This window comes from Sycon ciliatum, chromosome 6 (genome assembly GCF_964019385.1).
Source record: "Sycon ciliatum chromosome 6, ocSycCili1.1, whole genome shotgun sequence".
Lineage (NCBI taxonomy): Eukaryota > Metazoa > Porifera > Calcarea > Leucosolenida > Sycettidae > Sycon > Sycon ciliatum.
In genome coordinates this window covers 33,909,731-33,929,668 of record NC_088648.1, presented here as the reverse complement: position 1 = coordinate 33,929,668, position 19,938 = coordinate 33,909,731, and the positions used below count along the sequence as shown (strand labels likewise).

Sequence of the window (19,938 nt, the reverse complement as noted above, 5' to 3'; positions counted from 1 at the left end):
TGGTTTTGGTCCGAAAAGGCTGCGATGCAGCGTTCCTCCTTTATTCCCAATCGAACATGGCTGAACAAGCGGTCACGTGCTCCTGGGTGCCCAAATCACCTGGTCACCGCGCCAGCAGGTGACAACTTTCACACCAAGGTTCAACTCGAGTTCAACTCGAGTGACAGGACTGCACCCAAAAAAGGTCAAACAGGCTAGTAAGTTGTACCCTGCAGGCACGGTGACCAGGTGACTGGTGTACGCAGGAGCACGTGACCGCTTGTTCAACCATGTTCGATTGGGAATAAAGGAGGAACGCTGCATCGCAGCCTTTTCGGACCAAAACCAGTCGACTCAGCGTCCAAAAGACTACAACATATGGGCCAATCGCGGTCATCCGTGCTTTTATAAGAACGAAATGGCGCTTTTAGTGACATTTTGCATACAAATCCCCATCTAGTAGGGCGCAGTCACCCAGTTTCGGTGGAAGTGCGCGAGTTCGATTGGGATTCAAGTAGGAAGGGAGCGTCGCAGCTTCCTCGGACCAAGACCATTCGACTCAGCACCCAGAAGACTACAACTGGTGAAAATTTGATTTTAGGGTATACTTCCCCTTTAATCTCTCGACTTGTATTTTTACACTAGCATGCAACACCGTGAACACGCTAGCTGCGCAGCTTGGTCGAAGCAAGAAAAATTCAGCACTGGGTTGATGACGGAGAATGAGAAATGATTACATGTATCTGTTCGTGGTCGTTTGAATGATTTTGTTTTCAGCCGCGTGCGTGTACCTCTAGGCTCTAGCTCTGATTACTGGAACACTGAACAATCGTAGCCGCAAAGATCTGAGAAGTGGAAGAAGTGCGACGCTAGCGCTGTGACTGAAGTGCGGCGCTGTCACTGTTCGAGTCGCTTGAGCGGATCCATGCTCGTTTCATTGCCACACATAATACTCTTTTTTCCTGTAGCGAATACTGAGACCAGCGAGGGCGCTCCGCAGGGTGAATAATTATTAGGTAATTATCCTTCAGCGATTGGCTTCCAGGCATTTTCACCATCAGTTAGAAGTTTCTGAGCCGTGCAGTTCGACTGGGTGGAGCTACTGCACCGCTTACTGAATAGGTGAGTGTTTGGTTCGATTATCAATGGACGCGTTCGATTATACGCAAATCAGTCCATTCTTAGAAGACGTTTTGAGGCTGCCTGCAGTTTCATAGTATTTACACAATTGGGTGAACTCACCCATTCCACAATTCTCTGCAAATCTGAACCATTCCATTATATGTAAAAGAGAAAAGGACATATGGATACGAGTTTAGAGTAACTCTCCATCACTGTAACATGATACTATATACAGTCAGAAAGTGCAATAACTAGGCACAAAACTGACAGAGTACTGAGACATTCGACGTCCTGACACCTAACTTTAACACATCTCCGTAGCGCTAACCGACAGCCTTCCAACTTGGAAGGTTCAAGGTTATGGAAAGACCAAAGAGGGGAAGGCAAGCGCAACGAAAACGAGCAAAAGCTACAGTCCCAACGGAACAAAGAATGTCGATTGTTACTGGACGATGACGAGACCAGTACGATATTTGACAAAGCGGTCTAACTACAATTCGAAGCAGCAAAGCAGCACACCACCCAACTTGGGTGGGTCATAAATATCAAAGATAAGTAAAGAAAGGGAAGCTTTGCGAAAACGAATTGTACAAGCCGAAAGCCAAACTCCTACAGTACTCCTCATGCATGACATTGTGATGGATTAGTTGACTACAAAACAAGTTGTTTCACACGACGTACGTTTCGCCGTATGGTTCGTGACGGCTCATCAGGTGTGCAATTTGAAACTCGGATGTTGAGCCATAAATAAATGTAAAAGAGAAAAGGACATATGGATACGAGTTTAGAGTAACTCTCCATCACTGCGCTTGCCTTCCCCTCTTTGGTCTTTCCATAACCTTGAACCTTCCAAGTTGGAAGGCTGTCGGTTAGCGCTACGGAGATGTGTTAAAGTTAGGTGTCAGGACGTCGAATGTCTCAGTACTCTGTCAGTTTTGTGCCTAGTTATTGCACTTTCTGACTGTATATAGTATCATGTTACAGTGATGGAGAGTTACTCTAAACTCGTATCCATATGTCCTTTTCTCTTTTACATTTATTTATGGCTCAACATCCGAGTTTCACATTCCATTATAATACAACGTTTTGGCACTTGGCCATCGTCAAGTAATAAGAATGAACAGTCCATTCTTGAATTAGTTACGGTCCATGCACCATTCGATTACACAACTTCCGCCGTCAGAATCGACAGAATCCAATTCCGTCCATTCTGAAGAGAGGGCGGAATTTCTAATTCCCCCGCCAGAATTCAAGCACAAGGCGCACTGTCCAGGTGCTCAGTGTGTGCGCGTGTTGTTGTTGTGTATATTTTAATTCGCGAACCAGACGGGCAGATCTGCCCAATGAAAAGGTGGCGAATGCAGATAGAAAGCAGGAAATAATGAAATTGGGGAGGGGCGTGTGGGGGTGGGTGTGCGTGCGCGCACGTGTGCGTGTGTGTATGCGTGCATGTATGTGTGTACATGTGTGTGTGTGGTGTGTGTGTGTGTGTGTGTGTGTGTGTCCCATATGGTGCAGTGGTATGTGCAGCGATTTCCAATCGAGAGGTTGCGGGTTCGATTCCCAACGATTATGGTCACACACGTCTTTCTTCTCTTTCTCAGACTCCTCCTGACTTTTCTTTCATTCTCCTGGGTGGTTACCAACAGCCAGTGCATGCCGGAGTGTGTGGTGTGATGTGTGCGGAAAAAATATGAAAAAGACCAAAAAGTTGGGATTCACTGGCCAGAAAAAGCCACTTCATAGCTGTGTGGTGTAGACCAGGCTGAATAGTGGCGGTCAATTCTTCAGCCTTGCAAGTTGTTGAATGGTGCAATCCCAGCACAAGCTGCTATGGCTTCTGCTGTAGCATCGCTATCATCGCCTCCGGCGATGGGCATCCAATGGTCCAATGGTGTATGTATGTGTGTGCAGTACACGCACACACAAAGACAGTTCGACACTCTACACCCAGACAGCGACACGCGCACATTCCCACGGAGCAAGAGGATGACGGAGAGTCAAGGTTTCGGACCACCGGAGCAGCAGTACTGCCCGGAGCAGATCGTCATCCCTCCTGACCTACCACTACTGTTAAAGAACTACACGAAGGCTGCAATACGCACCCAACCGTCAGACCTAGTCGCATGGTCAGCAAGGTAGGTGCATCTTTACTGCCGTACAGGTCAGACAATGTAGTATGACTGAGTATTGACCAGTGTTGCATGCAGGCGCATAGCTCGTGTATGGTCAGCGTAGTCCGGTCAGCGTACCAGCAAAATGGTCATCATGGGTACTAGCGTACATGGTCGTCATGGGTACTAGTGTACATGGTCGTCATGGGTACTAGTGTATATGGTCGTCATGGGTACTAGTGTACATGGTCATCATGGGTACTAGCGTACATGGTCGTCATGGGTACTAGTGTACATGGTCATCATGGGTACTAGTGCACATGGTCATCATGGGTACTAGCGTACATGGTCATCATGGGTACTAGCGTACATGGTCATCATGGGTACTAGCGTACTTGGTCACCATGGGTACTAGTGCACATGGTCATCATGGGTACTAGTGTACATGGTCATCATGGGTACTAGTGTACATGGTCATCATGGGTACTAGCGTACATGGTCATCATGGGTACTAGCGTACATGGTCGTCATGGGTACTAGTGTACATGGTCATCATGGGTACTAGCGTACATGGTCACCATGGGTACTAGCGTACATGGTCATCATGGGTACTAGCGTACATGGTCATCATGGGTACTACCGTACATGGTGATCATGGGTACTAGTGTACATGGTCATCATGGGTACTAGCGTACATGGTCATCATGGGTACTAGCGTACATGGTCATCATGGGTACTAGTGTACATGGTCATCATGGGTACTAGCGTACATGGTCATCATGGGTACTAGTGTACATGGTCATCATGGGTACTAGCGTACATGGTCATCATGGGTACTAGTGTACATGGTCATCATGGGTACTAGCGTACATGGTCATCATGGGTACTAGTGTAGAGGGGACGGCTCGATACCGGGACGCTTTGACAGCCAAATTTGTATAGACCCAAACCGATCATCAGCGTTGATTTTTCACTCGAAGTATGTTTGTGGAAGGAAACTGGCATGTTGAAGTTTGCTCTGGGGCCAGAGTCAATCGAACTGAGCCACTCCTTTGTGTTGACCCATTGCCTCCCAGTCGCCCAATTTTTCGCTTCAAAAAAGTTCAAATCAGAGGTGGCTCCAAACCGGACACGTTTTAGAGTGCACGTCAAATTCACTCTGGGTCTGAAATTAGGTAATTGCTATCGCTCCACGACGGCCAGTACAGAGTAACAATAAGCCTTGTGTGTGCTTCCATTAGTTTTGATTAGTATGCGGTGCTTTATTGCCGAGAGGCGAGCCGCTGTTTACCTGCGACAAGAAGTTGATTTTTCGAAAGTCGTAAAACTCAAGTCGCAGTGCGAAGCAACACGTCAAAAACTCACCTGCTTGATATGGCGCTTCTGGTCATCGCAGAGCCGTGAAATTTTGGCTCGGAGTATAACACATCGTAGTCTCACTGTGACATATGTTTTCTAATCAACATACCAAGAGAGAAAGTGAATATTGAGTCCGTTCCGGTTTGCAACCTGTGTCCTATTTGAAACCGTCCCCTCTACATGGTCATCATGGGTACTAGTGTACATGGTCATCATGGGTACTAGCGTACATGGTCAAAATAAGCAATGAGACTACTATTGGTACATGGTCACCACAACAACACAGGATGGGATGTGTTCTGTCACATTATGTCATAGTTAGTCACCACACCACAGACATGCGAACTATGCCCCGGTGCATTCTTCCTGTTTTCAGGACTCATGGTCAGCCAGGCTCTCTCTCTCTATCTCTCTTTCTCTCTCTCTCTCTCTATCTATCTATCTCTCTATCTCTTTCTCGCTCTCTCTCGCTCTCTCTCTCTCTCTATCTCTTTCTCGCTCTCTCTCTCTCTCTATCTCTCTCTCTCTCTCTCTTTCTCACAGCTACTTCCAGGCAATGAGGAAGGGAGAAACACTTCCCGTGCGGCATCGTCTAGAACTCCCCACCGTTGAGAAGGAAGCTCTAACTGAGAGGAAGCTGGCTTCACTGCACAGACAAGTAAGTTAGACACAGTAGCACTGGCCTATTCGTGCAACAGGAAATGTGTGTTTTACTCTTCATCTGATGATTGCAAAAGCATGTAACTTGAAGTAGAGACAAACAAGCCTTGTTTGTCCTTGTTGTTCTGTACTCTTCATTATACGGGATCATACAAGACCTGTAACCTGCGCCATATTCTCTTGTCCAAACTAATCTTTGTCATAATATTAGGGGGGAGGGAGGGGTACCAAACTCATCCAGCCAAACCCCTCGAGCATAGACTGGGATCCCCCCCCCCCCCTGCTTCCTTCTACCCCAATTGATCCGAGCCACGAATCCCAAGAATGTCTTGTGCGTCAGATGTTCTACTAGCCAATTGAACAATTGAACTTTCCACAGCTCGACAATCAGATGATCAAGTGTGTGTGTCGCCAGCTACAGTGCTGGCAACTGTAGTTCGATTGGTGGGTACACTTAGGCCAGATAGTGTTGGGTCTGTTGCCAACGGGCTCGGTTGCTTGAAGCTGTATTGTTGTACCTACCACCTTTGTTGGTTTCAGGGTTCACGTACTTTCTATTTGAAATATACATACCTGTTAACCATGGACTGCTTCTGGCTAGATTAAAGAGGCACTCCGGGAATTTTTTCGGTGGTGTGTTCTCTTCATGGGGGCCTTATATGGCCCCCAAGGAATGGGGAATCGCGAAAACTAGACCCAAAAAGTCGATATATGAAGCCAGGGAGGGCCAATTTTGTCTCTTCTTTTGATGGTTTTGATGACGTCACGTGTGATTAGTATTCAAATTCTCTGCATTTGAAGATCTTAGTTGTTTGAATTTTCTGGTGATGAAGAACGATGTTTGGTCGACATTCCCAAGCTTCACAACTGCGGACATACTCTAAGGAACCTGAAGGACCCCCTGAGGTGCCCCTGGTAGAAGCGCAGTCTGATGAGGGCCAGGAGATTGGAGCGGGCGACTTCACTGGTCCGAGTACGAGGATCCCGAAATTCTCTATACGCCGTGAGGCATATGGTCAGAACAGTTTTGTTTAGACAAGCTGACGCGAAGTCGGGGTGATGTGTAACGCATGTCAACGGGCTGCCAATGCTAACAGCTGCAGCGCTCTCTCGACAGCGAAGGTAATCGACTGCCCTCTGCATCACCCCACATTTCTGGCAGGAACACCAATCGTTATTTCCTTTTCGACCAGTGAAGTCGTCCGCTCCAATTTCCTGGCCCTCATCAGGCTGCGCTTCTACCAGGGGCACCTCAGGGGGTCCTTCAGTATGTCCGCAGTTGTGAAGCTTGGGAATGTCGACCAAACATCGTTCTTCATCGCCAGAAAATTCAAACAACTAAGATCTTAAAATGCAGAGAATTTGAATACTAATCACACGTGACGTCATCAAAACCATCAAAAGAGGAGACAAACTTGGCCCTCCCTGGCTTCATATATCGACTTTTTGGGTCTAGTTTTCGCGATTCCCCATTCCTTGGGGGCCATATAAGGCCCCCATGAAGAGAACACACCACCGAAAAAATTCCCGGAGTGCCCCTTTAACTCTTGTGTAATCAATGGTGCTAGTGAAGCTTATATCAGATCCACTTTGATTTAGCCACCCACACTAGTAGCAAGTATTACCTTCACTGGGGGCAGGGGTAAGTGCAGTTGGATCCCGGGACCGATACCCTGATGCCGTCAATCTTTTTCTGCACCTTTTCCTCACCCACTTGCTGAGGTGTGGTGAGCCCATAAGTGGGATCATTTCAAGTCCACCCTCGTTTGGGGATTTCAGGGGTGTCGGCCGTTGGGCAGTTCAATAGCCAATTGAGTCATCTTTCCAAGATTCCTTTTGAGTCTCTCTCCCATCTCCCGAGGAGACCCACGTGACCAGTTTTGGCAGTGAGCAAGTACAAGTGTGTGTGTGTGTGTGTGTGTGTGTGTGTGTGTGTGTGTGTGTGTGTGTGTGTGTGTGTGTGTGTGTGTCTGTGTGTCTGTGTGCAGTTGGGGGATCAGAAGGTTGTGTCTGTGGATACTATTCGAGATCGCTGGCAATCTGTCGGCGCTGGTATGTCGATCCTTGACGCCAACCTTCGGTAAGCCTGAAGAAAAAGTCTGTCTCTCGTTCTGGCTCCTCTCTCTCTCTCTCTCTTGTTCCGGCTCCTCTCTCTCTCTCTCTCTCTCTCTCTCTCTCTCTCTCTCTCTCTCTCTCTCTCTCTCTCTCTCTCTCCCTCTCTCTCTCTCTCTCTCTCTCTCTCTTTCTCTCAGTATGAAGTACCATGGATATAGCACACCCTGGATATCAATATTCCCTGGATACAACATACCCTGGGTGTAACGTACCCTGGATATAGTATACCCTAGGTATAGCATAGTCTGTTAGAGCATACAGTGGACAGAGCATACCCTGGATACGGCATACCCTGGATACAGCATACCCTGGATACAGCATACCCTGGATAGAACATACCCTGGATACAGCGTACCCTGGATATACAGTTGTCACAAAAATCCACCCAATGTGGTATGCCGGTGCATGGTACGCATGCACTGCATGCACATCCCCATGTACATTCCCATGCACTGATACAGTATAATGCATGCACATCCCCATGCACACCCCCACGTATTGATACAGTGCATGCACACACCCATGTATTGATACAGTGCATGCACACACCCATGTATTGATACAGTGCATGCACACACCCATGTATTGATACAGTGCATGCACACACCCACGTATTGATACAGTGCATGCACACCCCCATGCACATTCCCATGCACACCTCACATGTGATACAGTGCAAGCACACCCCCATGCACCCCCCCCCCCCCTGCACTGATGCAGTACAGTGCTAGTATACAGCCTCATTTACGGGCAAAATAAACACAATGGATATTTTTCCCAAGTGTTCCTCACGTGACGTCAACTCAAAGTTCTCAAAAAAATGAAAAAATAAAAAATAAAACACAGCGAAGGCAACAGTGCAGTGCTGGTGCAGACTGTACTCTCAGTACAGATGACGATGAGGAGTGCCCGTGTAAACTGTCATGACGGTACTCAGCCTTCGCTCACTCACTCACTCACTGTGACTCAAGCTGTTAGAGCACTGGGTGAGGCTACCTCAGTACCTGTCTACGTAAACTTCTCTTTACGGGTAAACAAAACATAATTTGCAATTTGTGGAGAAGCAGAACACAATTCCAGTACTGAAAGGAATTGCATGAAAGGAACCCGCTGTCTACGTCTTGACAACACAAGTCACTTAGTGTAACGAACACTGGCATGCCAACTCACGAAATCGATCGAGTCGAGAAAAGCTGCTTAACCTAAGAAGCACAAGCTGCTTTGCGGGACGAAACTCACACACACACACACACACACACACACACACACACACACACACACACACACACACACACAGGAACACACACGCACACACACACACACACACACACACACACACACACACACCGGAACACACACACACACACACACACACACACAGGAACACACACACACACACACACAGGAACTCTGTGGCCGCTAGGCGCCTTTCTGACTCAAAAGCAGCGGGGAAACTGAAACAATTTCATTGTCTATAATTATGGAGAATGGGCAGGTTAGATAAGTAATGGGTATGTCCTTCCTTGGCGTAGATGACTGCCTCAATCCTGCTCAGCATGGACGTCGTAAAAGGGGACACTTGCTCTAGCTGGTGTCAGGTTCCTCCACTCCAGTGGGATCGCCTGACGGAGGGTGTCTGCGTCCTGACATGCGTGTCTGGCTAACTTTCGCTTTGAGTTGCAACCAGACATTCTCTATCGGGTTCAGGTCGGGTTAAATTAACCGGAGGGCTGAAAAAGCAACTCAGGCACGCCGTTGGCGAGGATGTGCACTTTGGGCGGAAACTGGTGATTCTCGATGGCGGGTATAGCATCCGTCGGGTGCCAGAATGTAATCCGACCACCGGGCCCCAACGCAACACATGCCCCGTCGACGAATACGGTGCGCGTGAAATCATTTTCATGGTGGAGCAGAGACCACACCACTCTGCCGTGCCGATGATGTTCGGTCAAGAGGACCTTTCTCCTTGGGGGGGCCGAATCGATGCCGAAAATCATTCGTCCAATGCTCGACTAATAGTCCAAGGGCTAGCATGCTCATGGTCGCCTCCCACGACCGCACCTGACAACACGGCACTCAGCTTCTCGCAAGAAATGTAGGAAACGCCCTGCACGTATTCCGCAATGAACCTTTTGGCCAACGGAGACAGCATAATGGGTCACCCGCTCTGCCAGGCCGGTACAGCACAGGTTGACCATTGGACAGCTTTGTGATCCGCATATCCGGCACCTGTAATGAAGAAGGCAAAGTACACAATACCATGTTTCGATTACAGTGACTTGGGTCTCTCATATTGGAAGCAATGACACCTTGGTGGCTGTTCTTTCTGTACTTTCTGCACTTCGTTTCTCAACTGCATCCTCTTGTAGCCCGTTCACGGTTCCCATGATCATGCTTTTGTCCATACCTATCCGCCAGAGGATCTCTATCACGTCTCTCCTTTTCTGCTCATTCCCTCCAAAAAAGACATGATGCGGTGCCCGAGCCATTACGAAGCCAAACAGAATGACACACGAAGAGGCAACTCTTGCACAGTGATGATAATCGGGTGGATCATGTGGTGCGATGCTTAGTCTTCGTGCATCGTTGTTCCGGCTTTCTTGGAGGGAAACGTTTCCAACGGTCACCGTCTGCCCTTACCGTTTCCCACGACCATTTCCGGACTTCTGGTCATTGGGTCATTCCCCAGATCAGAAAATGCGAAATTTTGAAAAGAAAATAATGGTCTTCACAACTGCACAGCCCCAATCGCGAATTTTCTTCCAGCTCCGGTGGCTAGATTTTTGGCGGCGACTATAGCACACTCTAATTTCAGAACTTTTAGGTGCTCAATATTTTCGGTATGAGGTCAAAAGGCCAGGTTAGGTGAGCAGATATTTTAGGTACAGAGAAGCAGTTCCCTATTGTATTATGTGTGTTAGTGTTTGTTCGGTGTATTGAAATTTTAGGTATGAAACAGACGCACCGAAAGTATCGAAAATAGAAGTACCCCGAAAATTTGTGAAAGAACAGCACCCTGGATATAGCACCACACTCTGTATTTTTTTGCAGCTCACGTTTAGCCTCTTGTACGGGCAAAACCAAAAATAGTTATTATAATTATGTAGCTAGCATGCACAGTACTGCGCAGGAACTATAATACACTAATACCGTATTTCCGCAAATAAAAGGCCGTCCTCGTATACAACGCCTTCCTCGTATACAAGGCCGGGGCAGGGGGCGATTGAAAAAATAAAAGACCGTCTCCGATTAGAAGACCGGGCCTACTAAACGAGTCTTTGTTCTTGTGTTAAAAATAGAAGACCGTGCTCAAACTGTGGGAAAAAAATAGAAGACCGTGCTCAAACTGTGTAGAAGAAAATGGAAGAACGGGGGTAAAACTGTGTGGCGAGAAATAGAAGACCGGGGGTCAAACTGGGTTGAAAGAATAAAAGACCGTCCTCGAATACAAGACCGTCCTCGATTATAAGGCCGGGTTAGGACGAGGTTGAAAAAATAGTAGACCGGCCTACTATTTGTGGAAATACGGTAAAACAAGTGAAACTCAGTCCAAGCAACTTTCGAAATGTTTTTACTATATAGAGCATAATGAAACAAAATCACGGTTCGCGTGAGACTCGGCCAAAGGCCCAGTTTTCCGCATCCGCAGGATGAAAAAGAAAAAAATACCTGGTTTGTCAGCCACCACCCGGATTCGAACCGGGGATCTCCTGTTTACTAGACAGGCGCTTTAACCCCTAAGCCATGGCGGCGACAGGTGCTGACTTGTACCTTCTGGAAATCATTCATTCCGTTCATCATCCATCGCCTTGAACAATCTTCCAAAAGCATACATACATACATACATACATACATACATACATACATACATACATACATACATACATACATACATACATACATACATACATACATACTTAGGCTGCAACCACACTAGGTACAAAATCACGTACAAACGGCATTACAGTAGAAAACGTCATGGCGACGCGTGCTAAATGCAAAATGCGCTTTGTAGGTTTTCAGCAACTGGCGCACCCCTGTAGAAAGCCACGTTTGTCGTTTTCGTCGTTTTCGCGCTCCTTCTCCTGTGTACAACTTTGTTTTTGTACCTTGTCGTACATAGCATCAGCATCAGCATTTTTTTTGAATTTCCTGGTCTTTTCCAGCGCATGGCACACGCTTTGGTACGACAACGTCACGTGCTGGTCACGTGAAAACGTCATCTATGCAGACCGAAAAGTGTAGTGTGGTTGTGTACCGACTTGTACTGAGATATGCAAGAAATTTTGTACTGTGATTTTTACGTAGTGTGGTTGCGGCCATACATACATACATACATACATACATACATACATACATGCTGTCTGATGAAGTGTTCTGACACGAAACTCGGAGTTACAGCGGAATGAGACTTGTTTGATTCTTTGCTGTGTAATATTGTACATACATACATGCATACATACATACATACATACATACATACATACATACATACATACATACATACATGCATATACATACATACATTTTTTTTTTTACGGGGTAACGGCCTCTTTTATGGGCAAAATAAAGTCATGTAGACGTGAAAAAAATTGAGATACCATGAAAGTTAAAATAGAATTTTATTCAAGTACAATACATTGGGAAACTCCAAGAAATTCCACGTAAAACAGACGGAATTCAGTTTTCAATGGCCGATGCCTACCCCAGCACCATCCTGCGTCGAAAGGCCCGTCAGGCGCCTTCTAGACCCGCGTAGCCGGAGGTCGACTGCATGGATCACTGCAAATTGACTGCGAACTCGCACCCAAGCCATGATGATAGAAAATGGCTTGTCCCACTTGAGGGCGAGGCGACCAGCAAGTCGCTTCTGATAGCTGGCGTATTCGCGATGTAGCACCCCATCCGTGGAACAAACGAGTGGTGTGAACGACCCACGGAGGTCCTCGGAGGCCTGACGATACTTCTTTTTCTTCGCGTTAGCAGCGCGGTTGGAAGTAGCTTCCCAGGATGAATGGGAGTAACTGGGTGCGTTGGCATCAATGATGCGATTATCAAAAAACGCCACCCTGTTATCCTCCCACACACCCCGGGCAAGCCAATCTGCTCGAAGAGCAGGCTGCCCCGTCCGATCACCCTCCGGCACCATGATCGGCTCGACGACAACACCACCGAATGCCATATCAGCTAGCTTTGCATCGCTATCACGCAGATCATTGTGGCCTCGCTTGATAAGAAGAGAAAAAGTTTCGTTTGTGGGTGGGTGGGCTGAGGAGAGTTTCTTTTGAAAATTATTGATAGCTGAAACATCAATCCATTCTAGCTGTCAAGTCGATCTATTTTTCATTGAAGGGGGTGGGTGAGTGGGTGGGGAGGGTCAAAACTAAACTTTTTCGTTCGGTGAAAATTATCGCTAACGCCGTATGGCCCCTAACGGCACCCAGCACTGTGACGTACTTGACTCATGCAAACGCATTTCATTGAGCAGCATTGTGCATGTACATGTACAGTGTTGTCGGGCGCCGAAGAACGGCGAGAGAACTCTATTATGCCGAGTAGTGCGTTACGATTCAGATAGCTTATTCCATTCTGTGTGTGTGTGTGTGTGTGTGTGTGTGTGTGTGTGTGTGTGTGTGTGTGTGTGTGTGTGTGTGTGTGTGTGTGTGTGTGTGTGTGTGTGTGTGTGTGTGTGTGTGTGTGTGTGTGTGTGTGTGTGTGTGTGTGTGTGTGTGTGTGTGTGTGTGTGTGTGTGTGTGTGTGTGTGTGTGTGTGTGTGTGTGTGTGTGTGTGTGTGTGTGTGTGTGTGTGTGTGTGTGTGTGTGTGTGTGTGTGTGTGTGTGTGTGTGTGTGTGTGTGTGTGTGTGTGTGTGTGTGTGTGTGTGTGTGTGTGTGTGTGTGTGTGTGTGTGTGTGTGTGTGTGTGTGTGTGTGTGTGTGTGTGTGTGTGTGTGTGTGTGTGTGTGTGTGTGTGTGTGTGTGTGTGTGTGTGTGTGTGTGTGTGTGTGTGTGTGTGTGTGTGTGTGTGTGTGTGTGTGTGTGTGTGTGTGTGTGTGTGTGTGTGTGTGTGTGTGTGTGTGTGTGTGTGTGTGTGTGTGTGTGTGTGTGTGTGTGTGTGTGTGTGTGTGTGTGTGTGTGTGTGTGTGTGTGTGTGTGTGTGTGTGTGTGTGTGTGTGTGTGTGTGTGTGTGTGTGTGTGTGTGTGTGTGTGTGTGTGTGTGTGTGTGTGTGTGTGTGTGTGTGTGTGTGTGTGTGTGTGTGTGTGTGTGTGTGTGTGTGTGTGTGTGTGTGTGTGTGTGTGTGTGTGTGTGTGTGTGTGTGTGTGTGTGTGTGTGTGTGTGTGTGTGTGTGTGTGTGTGTGTGTGTGTGTGTGTGTGTGTGTGTGTGTGTGTGTGTGTGTGTGTGTGTGTGTGTGTGTGTGTGTGTGTGTGTGTGTGTGTGTGTGTGTGTGTGTGTGTGTGTGTGTGTGTGTGTGTGTCTCTCTCTCTCTATTTCTCTCTCTCTGTATGTCTGTCTGTCTTCTGCTTGCAGCACTGGTGGCTGGCCGGATGAAATCAATTGGTTGCAGTTTCTTGTTCTCGGCTGTGGCAGCATAACATCGGTGAGTGACTTTACCAGGACCACTGGACTGGTCGCTATGGTATTGACCATGCCATGCTGTACTGTACTGGGACCACTGGACTGGTCGCTATGGTATTGACCATGCCATGCTGTGCACTGTACTGGGACCACTGGGAACACTGGACTGGTCGCTATGGTATTGACCATGCCATGCTGTACTGTACTGTACTGGGAACACTGGACAGACTACGGTCACCACGATACTCACTATACAGGTCCTCCCTCATTATAACGAGTCCGGTTAGTACATAAACCCCGTTAGTAAATAGAAATCTGAAATCCCCTGGCGAAACGTGGTCTATACAACTGTTTACAGGTCCGGTTACAACATAATCCGTTAGTACATAAGATTCGTTATAAGTTATAACGACCCTTTGCTTAGGTCCCTGGAGTGCCAAACCCTCAGTATAAGATAATACTGACCATGCAGGACCAAGGCCAAAACACGTAGGATAAAGCAGAAAGACGAAATGTAATATATCTACGTATTCGTGAATATGGACGATCCTTTGCATCCAAGGAAGAGTTATGTTGGAGATTTTCCATTATCTTATAACGAGTTGAAGCATCGATAATTTATGTTGTATCGAGGGTAGCCCCGGTAAGTACGAAGTAGTGCCTATTTCACCTTTAGTTGCAAGTCCTGCTACAAGATAAGTCTCGTTATAAGATAACTTTTTTTCGATGGCCCATAGATTATCTACTAACGAGAGAGGACCTGTACCATGCCGTGTACTGTACTGGGACCACTGGACCAACTACGGTCACTGTGGTATTGACTCTACCATGCTGTACTGTGTGTGAGCGACCACTGGACAGTCACTACAGCCACTACAGACACTATGATATTGGCTGTACCACTTCTAGTCGTCGGTACCCACTTTCCACTTCTTTTTGACAAGCGGTGATGTTTAGTACATAAAAATTTAATTCTAGTGGAGTGCCGCCCAAATTGGCACCTACAATAATTGCTGGCAGTGACATCCTGAAATACCATACAACCCGCTGTGTACTGTGTGATACACATAATGCTCACGGCATAATTGTATTTTCTATTAGGCCCGTGGCCCACACCAAGTTAATTCCATGTTTTGCGCTTTGACGTTTTCTGGAAAAGGCATGCGGGCAGGTGGAAAAAAAACAGAGGAAAAAATAAAACTCCATTCTATGTGTACTGAGCCATGTTGTATGCACACAGAATAGCACTGCTAAACTATCACCTATAATTATCCAAAGCGACAACAAGTCGCCACAGGACAGCTGGCACACTGGGCTGCTGGCACACTGGGCTGGAGCAATAAAGTAAAAGATTTCAAGGATGGCGCATTCTGCTTTTTGACACGAGTCGAGTGAAATTCCGCTTCATCATGATCGTGGAAAATCTCAGAATCCTTGACACCTGGAATCTCCGCTCGCTTGGTGAACAAGCGCTACTGTACGGCTTGGAAAAAATAAAAAAGTTCAACCCTCGCACTTTGTACGTGCCATCGCCAAGAATGCAAGATTATCCAGAAGCTGATAACCTCTGATCTGCCATACTGGCAGGCTAGAGAATCTTCGCCAGAACAGCCGGCTAGCCATCGATTGACTCGTCTGGGTGGTTTATTTTTCTTGTCAACGATTCGAAAATGTACGCGCGCGGTGATGCGAAACATAGAAATAACTTGGTGTGGCCTTATCACTCGAATTATAAGCTTCGTAAGACCTCGGGGGAGCTCAGTCTTTTACTCGGCCTATAATTCCTATAATTGTAGACCTCGTCTTGGTCAATATCCCATACATGCATGGATAGTGTGCATGCTTTGGTCCTGCTCAGATGTGCTGTTTGGTAGGGCCGCCTTAAAGTATAAACATACCCGCTGTTCTTGGTGCTTGTGGTATGCAGGGTTTGAAAGAGGCCATGAAGATGTTCTGCCGTATCCATAGCGACGACGACCTCGGTGGCGCGGCACGCGTTCCGTTCGCTGTCTTCACCGAAGTCTTTAACTGGCTGGCGGCGCAGGATTCCAAGATCGGCAAGAAGACGCAGGATGACGTGTTGAACTACCTCTCCGGTCAGGCGTAAGTCAGTCGGCAGAAATGTCTTTCATGTCTGTGGCAAAAGAAATGTGCATGGGCGCGGGCGGGAACTCGAAATCAGCACCCCTGTCTTACAGGGACAGTGCCCTGCTACCGGGATCGCACTTACGCACATGCACACACGCACAAACACACACATACACACACGCACTATTAATTTTATTATGTGCCCCGTGTCTCAGTCGGTCGTGTCCCCTGTCTGTCGTTCACGCTCCGTATCTGCTTCCCTTTCCATGTTTCTGCCCTTGTGTTCTCACAGCTCACAGGCAGCGGGCATGATTGGACCACGCAACATTGAACATCAGGACTGCCCTCGCTTCTAGTAGTAGTCGTAAGATGAGCTCCAAACTCCCTGCTACTACGGATACATCATGCAAGAACAAGGGAGTAGTAGAATGCCGGTATTTTACTACTCCCCGATTTGAACAAGCCAGCGGGACTTCCGTCATGCAGATCTGAACACAGCCGCCCAGTCAGTCGAGTTGTAATTATTTCAACACCCAATCACATGCACCGGATGCTACTAAGCTGGAAGAGGAGTGATGTTTGGACGACCGGCCTGGCTGTAATATATTGACTTTGCGCTGGTGGCATGCATGCCCGCTCACTGATGTCTAAACGCATTGCTGTACTCCTAGTTGCGCATCCAACAGGATTTGGAACACGCCGCCTTCACCCACCTATCTGCTTACAAATGAAAATGTGCACAGATCAGACCTGCTCAGATCAGACCGGCTCAGATCAGACCTGCCAACTATAATAGTTCTAGTACATGTAGGTATCAATGTTTTGCAGTGCAACACAAGAACATGTTCTTCTTAGTTATTACCCTTGGTTTCCTAGTCAAATGTTTTAGTCAATGAGTCTTATGATCAGCGTCGTCACGTACGATGTGTGTGTTTCTTGGTATTAAAGCTTCTCAAACGACAAGTGTTCACAAATATCAGACAATGATCAGTTCTTTCTAATCATCTTTGTCTAAATACTGAGTAGAATGGCTTCACACTCCAATGCCTACGGTAGAGAAATAGTGAAAAAAACATACACCCGGCGAAATAGCGGTAAATACACGCCTAGGCATGGTATGGTGGGAATGACTGTGTGGTATTCCTTATTTTACTTCATCAAGTGAACAGGCAATGATGCCTTCTCACCAGCCAACGCCTGGCTCTCACAGAATGAGGTATGGTGGTGGGGAGGGGGGCACATGTCCATACACAAAATGGGGGGGGGGGGGGGTTGGGTTCATCGTAGTCAGTGCTAGAGAGTCTCTAACTCTGAGTTCAGTGTAGCTTTGCACAGGCAGATACTAACAGGTTGACATCAGGGTGTAGCCGTGCTGGTGGTGTGATACTGGGCTAGTGGCTGGCAGGTTGTGTATACCTAGCTTTCTTGCCGTGCTTGCGTTGTAACGTTGTATGCCTACTCATCCACAGTAGACGGTATGGTGTTGTCTTGCTCTACGGCCCAGCCGATCACACTTCATCTCCGCAGTCCATATGTGCGGCTGCACCAAGCCACCGATCGTGTTCGTCTACGCGACGCTTTTACTTTTCCTGTTTACTTTACTCACTACCCACACAGTTCCACGCCCACCCCAGTCCAGGGGTGGCAACTGACCTCCAAACCTTGATGTTCGTGCCCTTACTAGAGCGCAGCAGCAATTCTAGCGGTCTCTGTTTGGTGGTGTACAAGCGCGTACTGGGTTTCTGCAATATGAGCGCACCGAGCTGAGCTGGCGTTGGATTTCAGTTGGCACTACTGTAGTATGATTGCTGCTGGGTTCTGCCGACAGTAGTGGAGTCGATGACATCACTGCTGGTTGTGCAATGTCAGAGCGGCTGGATGATACATGTACATGTATCATGGCTGTTGATGTCTATGATGTCACCGTTGCTAGGCTGATGTCATTGCTAGTTCTCTATGATGTCATAGCTGGGTGACTGTCCACGGCACGGTGGTATAGCAGTCTTATCAGACCACTGGGTGCTGATGGGCTCACGCGGTATCACTGGTTGCTAGCACTGCGGCAGGTGATGTCATTATTTGCATACAGTGACGTCATGTTGGCAGGTGATGTCATCATTGTGCGGATACCAATGACATAGCTGCTAGCACTTGCGGAGGCAATGTGTGATTGGCTTGCTTGCCTGACAACATCGTGAGCACGCCACCACCATCGTCAGCCGTGATCGTCAGCAATGATAGTCATCCGGGATCGTCAGCAATGATCGCCATCCGTAATCGCCATCCGTGATCGTCGTCCGTGATCACCATCCGTGATCCGTCATCCGTGATAGTCAGCAGTGATCGTCAGCCGGGATCATCAGTAGTGATCGTCATCCGTAGTCGTCAGCAGTGCGATATATGCTTACTTGAGAGCAGTGTGTGCTTGCTACAAATATCACCACGAACACCATCGTCATCATCATCCCTGATCTTCGTCGCCGTCGTCGTCATCAGCCGCAGTGGCAGTACGATAGATCTCCAGCATGTGTATGGTGTGAGCTAACAGTTCCGTACGGCCGTTCACTGTGACACTGTCGCCGTCAAATGATTCTAGCGGCACGCTGCGGGCGCGTAGCTTCCATCGCCGAAGCAGACTATGAATAGAGTGACTGGAACTGTTAGCATGCAAACACATGTACATGACATTGTAATGACATTGTAATGACATTGTACAAACAGGAAAGAAAGAAAATATTCATGAGTTTGAGGGAGTCGAAAGTGGGGAAAGTCTGAAGAAAATTGACTGTCACCACCGGGACTCAACCCAGGGACACTCACTTATGGCCAGCGATGCCCTACATCTAAGCTACAAAGAAGGTTGTACTCATCACGCCTCGTGATCGCCAAGGATTTTGCTCACACACAGCGCATTGATAGTACGGCTCAAGATCAACGCACTTCATCTTTTATTGAGAGTCTAGGCGCATGGTTAGACGACAAGGCAGAAATGCCTGTGTATCTGGTGAAGTAAAATATTTAAAAAAATAAACAAACAAACACTGTAATCTCTACCAAGACTACGAACACCAACAGCAGTGAGTGGCTATCAAAACGAGAACCCAGTCAACTCACACTCGTTCTTGATAGGTGGTCCAGAAACGACACGACGGGTTACGCTCCAAGAGGAACGACACCGTAACAATGATATTCTCGTAGTCTGAACAGACACACGCGAACAGACAGACAGACGCACAGACAGATAACCATCCACACACATCACTCAAAAGACACCTCAAAATGACTCCAGAGTCCATTCGGGAAAACTTTGAGGTATGGACTTTTCAAACCGGGCTTTGGAAGAATTCAGCTCATAAATCGGATTGCTACTGTTATGCCCGGTGCAATCCGACCCGAAGTGCATACAATACTGTCGGGTATCAAATAACCGAGTGCCAAAGAACGAACCGCCTAGAATTTCACCCAGCACAGCATACCGCATCTGCCACCCACAGTATTATAGGCATGGTGGTGGCCTGGCACGAGCAAAACTTCCTAAGCTGATTGTGTTTCTCTACGCAATTGTATAGCCGGTTGTAGCGCGGACGTGCAAACTCACCTTTTTTTTTACAGCATACCAATGTATTCATGATGGCTCAACTGTGCGTAGACTATACAAAAACGTGAAAATAAGAATGATCTAGGCTAGGAGGCTGATCCCCCAGTTCTTCGGTACCCGACAGTCCTGTATTTGGCGCCCTCAATTGCACTGCCTAGACGTCCTGGAAGTGGTACGAATGCAGCTCGACGTACACATGTACAAATGCAATGATATAATCTGAACTGGTCCAGGGCGTCAGTTGTGCACTTTGGGTCGGATTTCAGTGAGCGCAACTGTAGTGCTGTCGCGGACACTGTACATGTCACATGATGTCATACCATTGTCGC

The 19,938-nt window shown here is 47.5% G+C and overlaps 2 protein-coding genes and 1 non-coding gene across 5 annotated transcripts in view; 1 reads left to right on the top strand and 2 right to left on the bottom strand.

The window, feature by feature from the left end:
- Window positions 1-690: 690 nt before the first annotated feature.
- On the top strand, window positions 691-16,932 carry LOC135819948 (ropporin-1-like protein). The gene is made up of 7 exons (XM_065333246.1): window positions 691-1,101; window positions 3,016-3,239; window positions 5,118-5,232; window positions 7,223-7,314; window positions 13,876-13,945; window positions 15,851-16,026; window positions 16,304-16,932. Exons 2-7 carry the CDS (start codon window positions 3,091-3,093, stop codon window positions 16,365-16,367), a joined length of 666 nt encoding a protein of 221 aa, XP_065189318.1. The 5' UTR covers window positions 691-1,101; window positions 3,016-3,090; the 3' UTR covers window positions 16,368-16,932.
- Window positions 8,733-19,938, bottom strand: part of LOC135819947 (histone-arginine methyltransferase METTL23-like) — a 15,332-nt gene continuing 4,126 nt past the window's right edge. Inside the window, exons 5-6 of one of the 3 annotated variants that reach the window (XM_065333244.1) lie at window positions 19,126-19,210; window positions 8,733-9,578 (exon numbers count right to left, since the gene is read on the bottom strand). In XM_065333244.1, the coding sequence (XP_065189316.1) occupies window positions 9,386-9,578; window positions 19,126-19,210 (278 nt within the window). In that variant the 3' untranslated portion in view covers window positions 8,733-9,385. Of the gene's footprint in view, window positions 9,579-15,956; window positions 16,058-16,987; window positions 18,669-19,125; window positions 19,211-19,938 lie in introns of those variants that run through there. The other 2 variants (XM_065333245.1, XM_065333243.1) reach the window with 2 other exon arrangements.
- On the bottom strand, window positions 11,029-11,101 carry Trnat-agu (transfer RNA threonine (anticodon AGU)). The gene has a single exon. It is a non-coding gene; the product is annotated as a tRNA-Thr (tRNA).

What these genes read in the sequence shown, in the direction of transcription:
- LOC135819948 (XM_065333246.1), top strand. Translation starts at nt 3,091, where the DNA reads ATGACGGAGAGTCAAGGTTTCGGACCACCGGAGCAGCAGTACTGCCCG. An exon ending in ATCCTTGACGCCAACCTTCG is followed by an intron (nt 7,315 to 13,875) that starts GTAAGCCTGAAG and finishes TTCTGCTTGCAG; the next exon opens with CACTGGTGGCTGGCCGGATG. An exon ending in GCTGTGGCAGCATAACATCG is followed by an intron (nt 13,946 to 15,850) that starts GTGAGTGACTTT and finishes TGTGGTATGCAG; the next exon opens with GGTTTGAAAGAGGCCATGAA.